Genomic DNA, 14683 nt, shown 5'->3' with positions numbered 1-14683 from the left:
CTACCTGCCTTTACTACTAAGCTTCCCTCTGTATTTAACCTATATGGAACCATTTGGCTATACATTGTTTCCCCTATTGAAATATAAAGAGGATAAGGACTACTTTTATTTTTTCTTTATATCCCCCAGCACTTAGCATAGTGCCTAGCATACAGTATGTGCTTAATATATGCTTCTTTATTGATTGAAGAAAGGGCAATCTATACTGCTTCCTAGTTTATCTCTCTCACCCCTCATCTGGAATTGCTCTTGCAAAAAGTCACTAATGATCACTGATTTTCAAATCCAATTTTTCTAAGCCATTGTCCTTCTTGACCTCTCTGCAGAATTTCCAATCCAATCCAATGCAATTCAACAAGCATTTATTAAGCATCTACTATGGGTAAATCACTTAACCTCTCAGTGCCCCAGGCAGCTCTCTGAGCTGGCTGAAGAATAGCAGCTGATCTGATTAGAAGAGTTTTCTCTTTCAGAGTTTCTTATACCAATGAAATCATAGATCTGAAATAACAACCCAAAAAGTGCAGGGCACTGTTCAAGGTGCTTGGGATACAAAGACATAACAAAAAAACCATCACCCAATCAGCTGAGGAGTGGGGCAAGACATGTTAACGATCTATACATAATAAATGGAGGGGGAAAGAACTAACCAATAGTTAGGGCCACAGTTCACTCTTGTGGGTTGCTCTCTTCTTGCAGATATTCTCCTTTCCCTTGTCTTTCATGATATTGTCCTTTCCTGATTATCTGGTCTCCTGAGGTCCCTTATTCCTCCTACCTGCTTAATACAAGCATTCCCCATGATTCTAACTTTGGCCCCCTTTTCTTTGTTCTCTTATTCTCTCCTTTAATATTACCTGTCCCCACTATACCCATCTAATTTCTGAGGAGGATCATGAAACCTTTATCTTCTGCCCTGAACTCTCCTGAATTCTTACTGAGGTTCAAAAGGAGACTCCAAAGAGGTTGGGGTGCAGACCAGTGTCACAAAAGAATTTGTATGCTCCAACCCATTTCTGAATTAAGGGGCAAAGTTTATGATAATTGTAACGCCAATTGAAGTGGGCTAAGTTCCAAAAGAAGTTAGCAAAGCATCAGAATAAGGAGATAAATTTATAGGAAAAAGTTAGAGAGACCAGGAGCTTTGTGTATCTTATTTGCTAGGTTTATAGCTTATAGGTAGGTTTGAGGGGTGGTCTATTCACTGTAGTCTCAGGAACTTTGCTATTACTGACCACCAGATTATCTATCTGGGATTCAGCAATGTTTGTAGTACTGTTCTAAAACGAGGAGACTTTAGGATTATTGATAGATTGTTAGAATAATAGCACTCCTAAAGTCAGGGGCCTCAGGATTATTGTGACATTTCCCCTAGAAGTTGCCCCTCATCATTCTGAACTCAACATATCCAACAGGGCTAAATGTTATTTCTACCTGGATGTACGAAATCCAGGTCTTTTTTCCCAGGAAACCTGCTTCTCTTCCTAATCTTTTTTTTTTTTGGGGGGGGGGAAGGCTAGTGATAATAGCTAGTATTCATATAGCACTCCCTACCCTTGTGCTGAATCCCAAGGGAGTGCAGGGGAACCAAACCTCTCCATTTGGTTGCCTGAACCCCAAACCTGCCATAGACCTTATCATTTAACTCCCTGACCACCAGAAACCCTAATCTCATTTTGGTTCCCTAAATCTAAAATTTATCTAGTTGATCCTGACAATAATCCTGGGAGGTAGGTGCTATTATTAGCATTTTGGAGATGAGGAAACTGAGGCAAATAGAAGTTAAATGATTTATTCAGGATCACACAACTTATGAGGCCAATTTGAATTCGGGTCTTTCTAACTCCAGGTCCAGTGCTCTATCTATTCAGCTAGCTAGGTGCCCCTAGCTAATAGCATCCAAATCTTTCCAGTCATTTATCCTTGTAACCTCAGTCATTTTTAATCTCACTCTCTCCCTTCCTCCCCATATTCATTTAGTTACCATATTCTATCAACTCTGTCTTTCAGATATCACTCACATCTATTTTCTCTTTGCCATTTTTATAGCCATTATTCAGGCCATTAATTTCTGTCACCAGGATTACTGCTCTAGTCTCCCAAGTGATTTCCTAACTTGCAGTCTCCCCACTCACTTATGTATTATATATGATTATTAGATTTAGGAAGGAGGAAGAAAAGTTCAGTTTGGGGATTTTCTTAGTATAGGTAACTCAAAAGGAAGAAAACTGCTTTCTACCAATGCAGATCTACCATTTATAGTCTTAGAAGAGTTGTCTGGGGCAGTGGTATCAAACTCAGAGTCAGGGTCAATAAAACATACATAAAAGCACATTTTGACTTAGAAAATCACACGTTAGCATTACCTGTTTTATTGGATGTTTATTTATTTTGTTAAATATTACCCAATTATAATCTGATTTAGGCAAAATTTATCCAGGGTCAACCATTCAGTACCTGACTTGAACCCCAGTTTTCCTGATTCTGAGGTTGTCACTCAGGAAGAGATTCAGGGACCTCAAGGGAGTGAGAAGAATCAAGGATGATTCTGAGGTATTTTGCATCATATAATAGCAGAGTCAGCAACAAAAATAAGGAAGGCAAGAAAAGGAATGGTTTTTAGAAGAAAGATGCTGCTCCAATTCAGTATTACTCGCTGTGTTACTTATCACAGAAGAGAGCTTTTCTTGAATGCTTCCAACATTCCTCAGCATCACATGAAAAACACAAGAAGGAGCAGTATGGTGGCAAAGTGGCTAGAGAACCAGCCCTGAAGGTAGGAGGATGCAAATCTGGCCTCAGATACTTGGCAACTAATTACTAGTTGTTTGCCCATGGACAAGTCACTTAACCTGGATTGTGTTGCCAAAAAAAAAAAAGAAATACAACAGAATGGGGCTTGAGCTGGATTTCACAATACCACAAATTATAGAAGAGCAATCTGCCCACATAACAAAGTGTAAATGTGCAGAAAATGTACACAGAGGATGCTTCTCTTCTCTGTACTCAGGGAAGAAAAAGTCTTTTTCTCTTTGTAGGCAGCAGCTCTGTTTTCCAGAAAGAAAGGATTAACAGCTTTGAAAATCCAACCCATTTTGTGGCAGTTGGGACCAAACCTCACATCCCAGTAATACATCAAGGACAGATGCTATTTTCACCATCACTGCCATGGGATACAGGAGTGAAGAAAAAAAAAAAACAAAAACCCTTGTCACATGAGCAAGAAGTCGGCACCTATTGGTTATAAATTACATCATAATTTCTAAAGAACCCAGTTCACATTCCCGGATTCTGAGACACCGAGTAGGCAAGAGCTCCCTCTCCTGGCTTTTCTGATTATTAGTCCAGTAACAAATAAACCCAGAAAGAATTTCTGTATAGGATCAAATCATACAGTAAATGTTTATAGACACCTTCCTTGTGAAGTATATTAAGCCATTTAACAAAGTCAGTGGCCGAGTCAAGTGTTGTAGATGAAAAGAAAGGAGAATCTCATGAAACATGTTACCTTGCGGCTGGAGAAATGTGCATGCTTGTTCAGTTTTGTGTTTAGGGCTTCCAGGAATATTTCATCGGTCACTTTGCCCACATTTACACAGGCATCGTCTAGTACAGCAATGATCCCTTTGTGCTGCTGTTCCACCAGATCAACGATGATTTGGTTGTTAAAATAATCAATCTGTAGAATACAAAAGAGTAGAGAGGTTTATGGATCTTTCCTGGCTTGGAAGAATGAGAAAGGGAGAGAAAAGAGGAAGCTGAGGAGCCAAGAAAGCACACACAAGCAAACAAATGGTGAAGCAAAAGAAAAAGCGATTGGAGAGGTGGTCAAAGCACCTGGGAATTAATTTACAAGAATTTGTGTTTATTTGAATAGGACAACAACAGAATCATCACCTCATTACCAAAATCTGGTGCCCAAATGAACAGGCTAAAAAATATATTGCTAAAAATTATGCAGGTGTTAAGGTACAGTAAAAAAAAAAAAAATGAGATTAGAGCAAAGGGAATAAACATTTATTAAGCACCTACTATGTGCCAGACATTGCTAAGTGCTTTATAGATAGTCTCATTTGATCCTGGGAGGGAGGGGCTATTATTTTCCACGTTTTACAGCTGAGGACATTGAGGCAGGTGATGTGTCACATACCTGTCTTCCTGACTACTAGTCACCCTTCTACTGTTAGCTGCCTACTGCTGTATTTGGAGACAGACAACTTGGATTCGAATCCTGATGACCCGAGTGACCCTAGGAAAGTCCTTGAATTTCTCCAGGATTAGGGACTTTTATATACCATAAGATGTTTACTAAGATTCCTCCTAGTTCCAAATCTAGGATCCCACGATACGTGTTTATCTGTGTGTGTGTTTGTATATAAATGCAGAACTAGACTTCTCCAAATAAGTTTAGACCCCAAAAGATGGATTCATATGGTGACCTTCTCTGCAACCATGACTTGTTTCTTATCTATTCAGAGGGGGCTCATTAAGACAGTTGAAGGTCTTTAAAATTGTTAGATCTATAACTGTCTCTCTGACGTATCTAAAAGATTTTGTACAGTGAGAAGAGCCCTGGCTTGATGTCATAAGACTTGGCTTCTAGTCCACTGTCCTTGGAATAAAACACTCGGACCCCTCTTTCACACAAATGAAGATGGAAATGATGGTTAAGCCTCTGGGAACTCCCATAGTACACAAGATCAGGAAGACCTGACCTCAGGACACTGATTAGGTGTTTGATTCCAGGTATGTCACCTGCCATCTGTCTCAATTTCCTCAACAAGAAAATGAGAATAATAGTAGCATCTACTTTCAAGGACTATTGTGAAAGTTGTCCATGGTTAACAATGATAATAATAGCTAACACTTATATAGTGCATATGTCAGACACTATGTTTTATGGATATTATCATTTGCTCTTCACAACAAGTTTGGGAGGTGCAAAGTATTATTTTCCCCATAATAACAGTTAGAGAAATTGAGGGAAACAGGAGTTAAGCAACTTTTCCAAGGCCACATAGCTAGTGTAATCTGGAGCTAGATTGAACTAGGACTTCTGAACTCTGGTCCAGGTATTCTATCCATTGTATCTCTGCTGCTTCTAGAGACATAATAAAATATGTAAAATATATATTTTTTTAAACATGTAAAAAATTTTAAAAATATTTGTAAAGTGCTTTGTGATGATAAGAATAGCTGGCATTTATAAAAGCTATAGAAATCATTTAAAGGGTTATATAAATGTCAGGTCTTCCTTTTCCTCTTCTTTTTCCTCTTTTTCCTGTTCTTCTTCATCATCACGTTCTTCCTGTTCTTCATTCAGTTCTTCATTCTTATCATCCTTTGTTGTTGTTGTTGTTCTATATCATCATCATCATGTTGTTGTTCTTCCTGTCATCATCATCATCATCATCATCATCATCATCTTTTTTTCTTCAGAGGAGTGGGAAGAGGAATAACAGTAGTAATTAGTACTTGCTTTTTGTCATGAGATTTTTGTGAATCCAACGGAATAATTGCTATCATGGAATTTTCAAAAACTTAAAGCACTATACAAATATCAGATTTTTATTATTATTTTTTTTACTTAGCACTTAACTTGACATTTGCTACCTCTATCTTAATAAAGGCCTGGGTACTCATAAGCATGCTGTAAGGGTGCATGCTTTGGGTTTTATAAATTTAATATTAAGTCTAAAACCAAAAAATAGATTTCAGTTTACAAAAGAAAGTTAGTCCTATTTGTCCTACTTAAAGTGACAATGGATCATTTTCATGGGTAGATACATAATCAGCCCAAGTTTTAATCAAGTGCCCCATAAATTATGTCTCCTGCAAAAATCTGCATCTTAAATTTTTCTCTTAACTAACTAGAAAGTAACTCCAGTGAATTAGACTAGATTATGCAAGGAAGCCCATAGAGTGAAGAAGTGAAAAAAGAGACTTATTTAAATGGCAGCTTTGGCCCAAGTGACAAAGAACTAGGTGATTCCCTTGGGGGATGGGGAGAATGTGGGACAGGGCAGGGAGACAGCCTGGGGTTTCTGGGCCAGCTCCTGTCTTCCAATCACTGGCTGTGCACTTAGGACAGCTCATTTCACCTCTCTCAGGGCCTGTACTTTTTCACCTGTAAATTGAGGAAGTTGGAGAAGATGACTTCCAATGATAAAGCTATGATCATCAAGGACTTTGTAGTTGATGTAGCACTTTACATATGCAGCAAGGCAGGGGGAAGCAGAACTCCTGAGCAGTTGAGCCCTCTAACCTACTTGAGAAATCACAGATGAAAGAAGGAAGGATAGAGACAATGAAGTGTGAGCTTTATTGGTGCCATTCTGGAGTAGGTGCATAATGGCTTGTGACACCTTGAGTGGCTCCCACTCCCCCTGAGTAGCCTCTTCATACATGACAAAGTGTGCTCTCCTCTTGACTTTGATGACTACTATAAACAGGAATTCTTGGGTCTATTGGACAGAATTAAAGGGCCATTCACCAACGGCAGGCAGGAGGATGGATCAGCCATGATCCTGATGGCATTTAAAAAGCAAAGACAAACTGAGAAAGGAGAGGGAAGTCAAGAAAGGAAGAGTCCAGCTCTTGAGGGGATAATAATTTGTCTTTCGTCTTGTGCTGTTTCAGAGTGCAGTGGGGTTGAAGAAGGGGGGTTTCTCTCTCTACTACTCTCTTCTCTCATTGTAAATGGTACCTTGTAGCATAGCAGATGGCTCAGTAAAAGAGACCTTATTCAGGAGAGAAAAGGCTGAAAGTGTTGGTGAGATTTAGAAAAAAGGATATCCAGGAATTCAATGGCAGGACCAGCAGAGATGTTGTATCCAGGGTTCCCCCCAAGTGAAGACGGCATAAGAATTCAAATCAGAGTCATACCATGTCAAAGCTATAGGCTGCTTGGCCAAATGGGTTTCCTGTCCCAAATGTGTCCCGGGCTCACGGGCGAGATCTTGCGACTTTGGTTCATTCTACACCATTTCAGTGAATGCTTTTGCCTTGAGTTAATTGTGTCCTGTGGCTCACTACTAAAGGTAAATGCACTAATGGTGGCTTGTAAACTATAGTTTCAGAATTGTAGACCTACAAAGTACCTTGAATCTGGGGTAAGTAGCTGATACCTTGAGAATCCAACCTGAGAGTGGAGTTGTGATGATAGTTCCCAAAGGATACTCTATATACGTGATCCTTAAAACAGTATTCTGAGGTAGATATCACTCCTGTTACTAACATTATGGATGAAGAAACTGAAAGAGAAGTTATTTGATTTGCCTTTGGGCACATAGCTAGTGTCAGGATGGGTTGAAATTCAAGGTAACAATGCTAAGGTCAGAGCTCTTCCCACTATGCTACACTGTCTTTTTGTACAATGAAAGACAAAAGCGGTACTCTGAATGGTTCATATTGGACATAAAGTCAATCATTTGTAGAGAACACTAGGTTGTTAATCAACAGCATTTATTAAATACTTAGTTGGGGATTTAATTCATCACCATAAAAATAATTTCAAAATTCTTCATATCGAACTACTACAAAGGGCTTTGCTTAAATATTATCCTGGGAATTAAAAACAAATCAATAAAAACTAAAGAATATATTGACAAGCTGGACATGGTGGTACATGCCTGTTAACTCTGCCTCCGGGAAAAGCTAAGGCTGACATCTCTTGAGCTCAGGCGTTTTGAGCTGCAATGACTCAACAACAAAACTTGAGTGGTGTTGATATGGTGAGCTACTGGGGAAGGGTTGGGCTGTAGAGGGATTAGTTTGCTTAAAGACTAACTCATATTAGAACTGCAGCAGGTCCTAAGACAATCAGAGAGAGGTCAGGCGTAGGAATGACTCCTGATCTTCCAATCTGGACAAGATATGGATAGTCCATCTTAAATATATACAAGACTATGATGCTGGACTCAACAATAAGGGAGACCTAAGTTTAAATATAGCCTAAGACACTTATTAGCTATAGACCCTGAGCCAGTCACCTAAGTGCTAACTGCCTGTTTAATCCATAAAATTGAGATAATAATAGCACCTACCTCCCAAGGTTGTAGTGAAAATAAAATGAGATAAAATCTTTGTAAGATACTTTGCAAACTTTAAAAGGCTATAAAATTGTCATCATTATCTTCATTGTTATACCAGATACAGAGGGTCTCTCAAAATTCTGAGTGCAGTTTATACATATACAATGACACCATACATACCTATGCATACGCGTGTGTGTGTGTGTGTGTGTGTGTGTAAGAGAGAGAGAGAGAGAGAGAGAGACAAAGAGAGAGAGAGAGAGAGAGAAAGAAAGAGAGAGAGACAGACAGAGAGAAAAAGAAAGACAGAGAGACAGAGAGATCCCAAAAGTCTTGGTGCAATTTTAAGCTTAAGCTTCATTTCTAACCCAGATCAGTTCTTCCTTCCTCAGATAACTTATTTCTCCCCCTGCTTTTCTCCTTAAGTCTAAGCAAAGGGGTGCAGGACAACTAAGCCCTCTGGAGATGAGGAAGGAGACCAAGAGAGGCCATTACAAAGGGAAAGTGACTGGCTAGGCGTACTACTTGGAAATGCAGAGTCAAGATTCAAGCACAGCTCAACTAGATCTTAATGCTGCTTAGGAATCCTGACATGTTCCCCCAAAGGGATCCTCCAATCTTAATTTGAAGAGATTCCCCCAGTGACAGGGAGACATCTCCCAGACCTTCCATTCTGAGGTGTGGTAGAGCCAGCTGGAACATGCTTACCAGAGCTGATTATTAAGTGCTCAGGGACAACATTATACCCTGGAAATACAGCAAATCTACAAATCTGGGCTTGATTTATTGTTTTAAATATTTGCCTTCTATATGGATGCCAAACTTGGAATAGACAACTCATTACATCTCAGGATTTCTGAACCCCAACTTAAGTAAAACTGCATCAAGACTTTTGGGACACCATGTATATATGTATGTAGAATATTTATTTAATGATATTGACAGAATAAAATTCCATTCTAATTAATTTGATGATGAAGTATGTTTAGATACTGTAGGTAGAGGGGACAATCAAAGAGCAAATCTATGTCTTCAAGGGCATGGTTGTAGTTTTAGATTATGTAATAATTTATATAATTAAGTCTCCAAATGGGGCACAGAACCCTTATCAATCAGGGGAAAGCAAGGACAGCCTCCCTAGCTGGATCCCTCCATTGCAGGTGTATTTTGGCCCTTATCTTTGACAGGGTCTGTCTGTTTCTTGGATGGGGATGACCAGATGGCCACAGATCAACAAGGAGCAGTTTCTGTGCCGCTCACTCACGTGCTTCCAAGGAATCCCTTCTCGCTGGTATTCTTCCTGCTCTTGCTTCAGAACCAGCTGAATGAAGAGCTGCTGCAGCTTCTCGTTACAGTAATTGATGCAGAACTGCTCAAAACTGCAAGAGGGAGACCACAAGTTACCTTCCACGGCACCAAACACCCGACTCACAATCTAATGTCTCCTCCCCCCAATTCACCTGTTGTTGTCAAAGATCTCAAAACCATAGATATCCAAGACCCCGATGACGGTGTTTTTCCCGTGAATGATGGTGTCATAGTTCTTCACCTCAATCACATCATTGAGGCGGGTGACAATCCAGCAGAAAAGACGCTCGTATATTGCCTGGCAGGAAAGGAAAACGATCTGTTTGCATCTGGTTCCGGACTGTTGCCTTTTTGCATCATAAATGCAAAATTAAACCTTAGCCATAATCCCATGTAACTCAGTGTGCTTCTGAGCGTAAATGAATGTACATAGTTTTTAAAGCTCTTTACAACTTGGCTCCTAATTTTCTTATAGTTTTCTTCCCTCCACATCCCTGTGCCTTCCTGCTGTCTATTTGAGGTGACACGAGACCCTCTATGTCCCTCATGCTTGGAGTCCCTTCCCTCTGAGAGGACTGGATACATTTGTATCATAGAATGGCTTGTCATGTTGTCTCTTTCATTAGAATTTCCTTTAAGGCAGGAAACATTTTTGTCTCTTTGTAGCCATAGTATTTAGCATATTGCCTAATATTTAGTAGTCATATAATGAATGCTTAATCACATTTCAATCATTTCAGTTGGGAGTTTTGGAGTTTTTTTTTTTTTTTTTTTTTTTTGTGGAAATACTGGAATGCTTTGCCATTTCCTTTTCCACCTCATTTTACAGATGAAGAAACTGAGGCAAACAATGTTAAGTGACTTGCCCAGGGTCACACAACTGACTAAGGGCAGATTTGAACTCAGGTCCTCCTAACTCCAGGGCCAGTTCTCTCTCTACCGCACTACCTTAACACACACACACACACACACACACACACACACACACGAACTGCACATGTGCATTTTAGGAGTTAAGTCTTATTTCTGACACATGCTTACCATGTAGCTCTTGGTAGATTAGTTAATCTTTCTGAACCTTAGTTTCTTTATTTATGAAATGAGGTATTGGATTTGATGGCCACTAATTCTAGATCTCATGAACTCCCTGATAAGAAAATTCCCTCCACCAATTTGGGCCATTAACTGCTTTACTATTTTTAGGCTTAGAGAATTTCCCAGGGGTGAAGTGACCTGCCTACAGACATACAGAAAGGTCTTTTCAATATGCCTGTCTTTGTCTCTTTTCTTGGATTGGGCAAATTGAGGGAGGTAGATATATGACTTTGGATTTGTTGGAACTAAGCAGTTAGATGTAGAAGCTAAATTACTAATGGGTCATAAGTTGCTAAGGTCTTAACAAGGTGTTTAGGAGTGACAGATAAGCACTCACCAACAGTTCTTAAAAGGGCTTAAAGTCCAACTCAGTAAGGAAAGCAGAAAAGAGACCGCAAAACTAAGGAAGAGTATATGTACCAAATTTTGAAAAAAAAAAAAAAAAAAGGAAGAGCAGCATTTTGAAAACTATAGACTACTGAACTTGGCTTTGATTTCTAGGAGATTTCTAGAATAGACCATAAAAGAGATGGATCATGAACATCTAGAAAAAGCTGTTAGGATTACAAAAAATGAGCATGTCTTCACCAAGAACAGGTCACATCAGACTAATCTTACTTCCTTTTAGGGAGGGTAGTATACTAATAGATCAGGCAAAAAAAAAACAGAGTTTACTTAGGTTGTTAGTAACACATTTGATAAAGTATACCATGTAATTCTCTTGGGCAAAGAACTAGATGATAACACAATTAACTAGCTAGATTTGGAACTGGATGACTGGTCAAATTAAAGAATAGTCATCAATAGTTCAATGTTAACTTGGCAGGAAGTCTCCAGTGGAATGCCTCAGGGATCTCTGCTGGGTCTTGGGCTGTTTAACATATTTATTAGTAATTTGGATAATGGTAAAGTCAATATGATGCTTAAATTTCCAGATGATATATGGGAAGGGATGGTTAATACCTTGGAGGAAAAGATTCTGACACAAATGGTTCAAGTTTAGAGGCCAACCAAGAAGAAGTGGAAGTCCTAATGCAGGAAGAAGAATTGATCGCAGAGGTATTTCTAAGGTTTGGTGGGATATAATCCATTGCTGAAATATGAGTCTAGATGAATATTCCTTATTTTTTAAAAAAGGGATATGTATCCATCCATACTTATATTTTAGCCATGGGTTACATGCCACCAAATATCAGAAATACCTATGTAATAAATTTGGGGGAAGATAGAGCTTGTCATCAGCCACTTAATTCAGCAACATAGCATTAAGTTGAATCTATTAAGATGAAATTCAAGAGGGATAAATGTAAAGTCACACATACTTGGATTCAAACAATCACCTTCACAAGCAGGGGAGGCACTTTCTGGAGTTTTAATGAACTACAAGCTCAAAACCAGTTAGCAGTGTAATGGGGCAACCAATCTTTAAAGCTAATTTGATCTTGGGCTCTATTTAGAGAGTTTTAGCTTCTAAAAGAACATAATAGTCTTTCTGTACTTGCTCCTTGGGAGACCACATTTGAAGTGCTGTGTTCAGTTCAGGGCATCAAAGTTTGAGAAGGGCTATCCAGACAAGAACAACTAAGATGGTGTCAGGTCTTGAGTTAATTTCAAATGAGGATTATTTGATGGAGGTAGAGACATTTAATGTGAAGAAGAAAATATGCATTTGAAATGGACCACTTTGAAATGTGGTCCAATATTTGAAGGGCTAGCACACAGAAACAGGATTTGATTCGTAAATAGATAGGAGTTTTATAATCTAAATTAGGTTTGATGTCAGGAGAAAAAAAAAACTTCTTACCAATGGGAACTATTTAAAAATGAAATGAATTTTCTTTCATTGGAGGCTTTCAAGTACACATTAGGTGACCTGTCATCAGGTATGTTATGGTATCTGCTTGTTCAAACTGGCTTATACTAGATGGATCCTGATGTTCCCTCAGCTCAAATTCAGCAAATTCAGTATCAAATAAAGGACTTGAACACTGATTCTGAGACTAACCCACTATCTACAACTTCATGACAGAATCTCCATTTTAATGAAACAATTTATTAGTCACCAAGTATTTATTAAGCACCTACTACGAGCTCAAGCACTGTGCTAAGCTCTGAGCACCCAAAGACTCAGAAAAGTAGAGAAGACATTCTAGTGGAGAAAACAAGATGGATAAAGGCAATAAATACAAATGTATACAAAATAGTTAAATACAAAGGCTTTTCAGAGGGAAGTCCACAGCAGTTGGAGGGATTAGAAAAGGTCTGCATGCAGAAGATGGTTCTTGACTCCCCTGAAGGAAGAGAGGGACTCTATGGGCTGTAGGTAAGTTTGGAGGGCCTACATCACAGGTACATGGGACAGCCAGACAGACATGTGGGATGGGGGAATGTCATTTGTGAGGGTCAAAGAGAAGACCAGTTTGGCTGAATTATAGAATTCGTGTGGTATCATCCAATGAAGCTGGAAAAGATGGGATGACATAAGGCTGTGGAAGGCTTTACAAGTTAAGTAGCAGAGTTTATATTAGAGCCTATGAAGAAGAGGAAGCCTTTGGAATGGTGATTGAGGAGGAGAACTGCACTGTCAGACCTGTAATTAAGGGAAATTACTTTGGCTGCAGTCTGTAAGGCTGGGGAGAGACTGGAGGTAGGGAAGCCAATGAGGAGGCTGCTGCAATATTCAAGGTGAGAGATGAAGAGGACCTGAACTAAAATGGCAGCTGTGTAAGAAGAGAGGAGGAGTGAAGGAGGAGGAGGGTCACTATTTTTGTCCTTCATTCCTTATTAAGCATAGGTCATATTATTTATATTATATGTGCATATTAATATGAATTATACATTACAACACACCTACATGTATGTCTAGATCATATGTACATATTAATATGCATTTGTCACATGTACATATATTTGCACATACATTATATGTGCATAACTATGCATTATGTATTATATACACCTATATGCAATTTAATCAAATGTATATTGATATGTATATTGATATTATGCATTACATACATGTGTAATACATTACATGCATATTAACACATGATATATTTCATATACATATATGTACATTCCTATTATGCATACATATTTATAGTACATGTGCATATTAATATGCATATGCATCACAGAAATGTGCATGTATTTATATAGGTACATTTATATTATGTGTGCATATTAATGTAATTCTGTATTACATATGCATATGTATACATTTATATTATATATGAAGAGGTATACTTTAAACACACACACACACACACACACAGACATTATATGTCCCCATGCCATGCTGTCTCTGGAGACAGAGTTGACCTTGAAACCAAAAGATCTAGGATCCTTTGACATCTAGCTTAGGTAATCCTGGGCAAGCCATGACTTATGGGAGCTAATGTCAAGGATAACGTCAATAAAGGAATTTTTAAAAATGAAATTAGGCAGTGCAGGTAAAATTCTCTTCTAACACAGGTAATATATATATTTTAAATTCTAGCAGAATTTTTGTTATAAGTCCGTGGCTTTGATAGTTCCTTGGACCACAATTTATCACTTGCTATTTGCATTTGATATTTTTATAAGTTGTCAGCCAGACTCTAGGATGACAGGGACTGTATTTAGCTATACTTTTGGCTCCTTGTTATTAAACACAGTGCTCTGTACATAGCAGGGTCATATAAATGTTTCCTGAATGAATAATTACACTTACATTCTTAATATATAGAAAGTGAACCTTAATTTAAGAAATTTAATGGAGTCCTTTAAATTAGAGAAAGAAAGAAATATGATAATGTGCCTTTAATTATACCCATTTTTTTCCTTCCAAATTCCTGAACTTTCCTAGGAGCTATATTGTGATTTTTTTTTTTTAGTGGTATGCTTGTTTTTTGGTAGGGAGTGATGTATTTAAACTAGGGAGAAGTGATGGGATCCGAAGGGTAATTGCTGATTTAGGACTTAGCTCTCCTCTCCCTTTTTATAGTCTCAATGCAATAGCAAATACTTCTATTATAAGAAACAATGTAACAGAGCTGGAGAAAGCAATTGCTTCGCTCAATTGCTCAATGTGGAAAATAAATTGTCATCTTATTGGCAAGGCGCTTTTACGATAAGGGCATCTGCTGTTGCATGGAAATGATGGGCTTACCTGGAATACCTTTCACAGTAGTGCAATTTTCCCAACACAAGGGGGCCGGGGAAGTATCAGCACAATCTCCAGGATGCTTGAATCACTTCCAGAGAAA

The 14683-nt window shown here is 38.5% G+C and overlaps 1 protein-coding gene across 1 annotated transcript in view; it reads right to left on the bottom strand.

Annotated features, from left to right (window-relative positions):
• The window catches only part of MYO1D (myosin ID), a 376233-nt gene that overhangs the window by 228076 nt on the left and 133474 nt on the right, over positions 1-14683 (bottom strand). Inside the window, exons 9-11 of the mRNA XM_031967606.1 lie at positions 9494-9639; positions 9298-9412; positions 3509-3679 (exon numbers count right to left, since the gene is read on the bottom strand). Coding sequence (XP_031823466.1) covers positions 3509-3679; positions 9298-9412; positions 9494-9639 — 432 coding nt within the window. The remainder of the gene's footprint in view (positions 1-3508; positions 3680-9297; positions 9413-9493; positions 9640-14683) is intronic.

The sequence above is a fragment of the Sarcophilus harrisii genome, chromosome 4 (genome assembly GCF_902635505.1).
Source record: "Sarcophilus harrisii chromosome 4, mSarHar1.11, whole genome shotgun sequence".
Lineage (NCBI taxonomy): Eukaryota > Metazoa > Chordata > Mammalia > Dasyuromorphia > Dasyuridae > Sarcophilus > Sarcophilus harrisii.
This window is presented reverse-complemented; position numbering and strand designations above follow the sequence as displayed.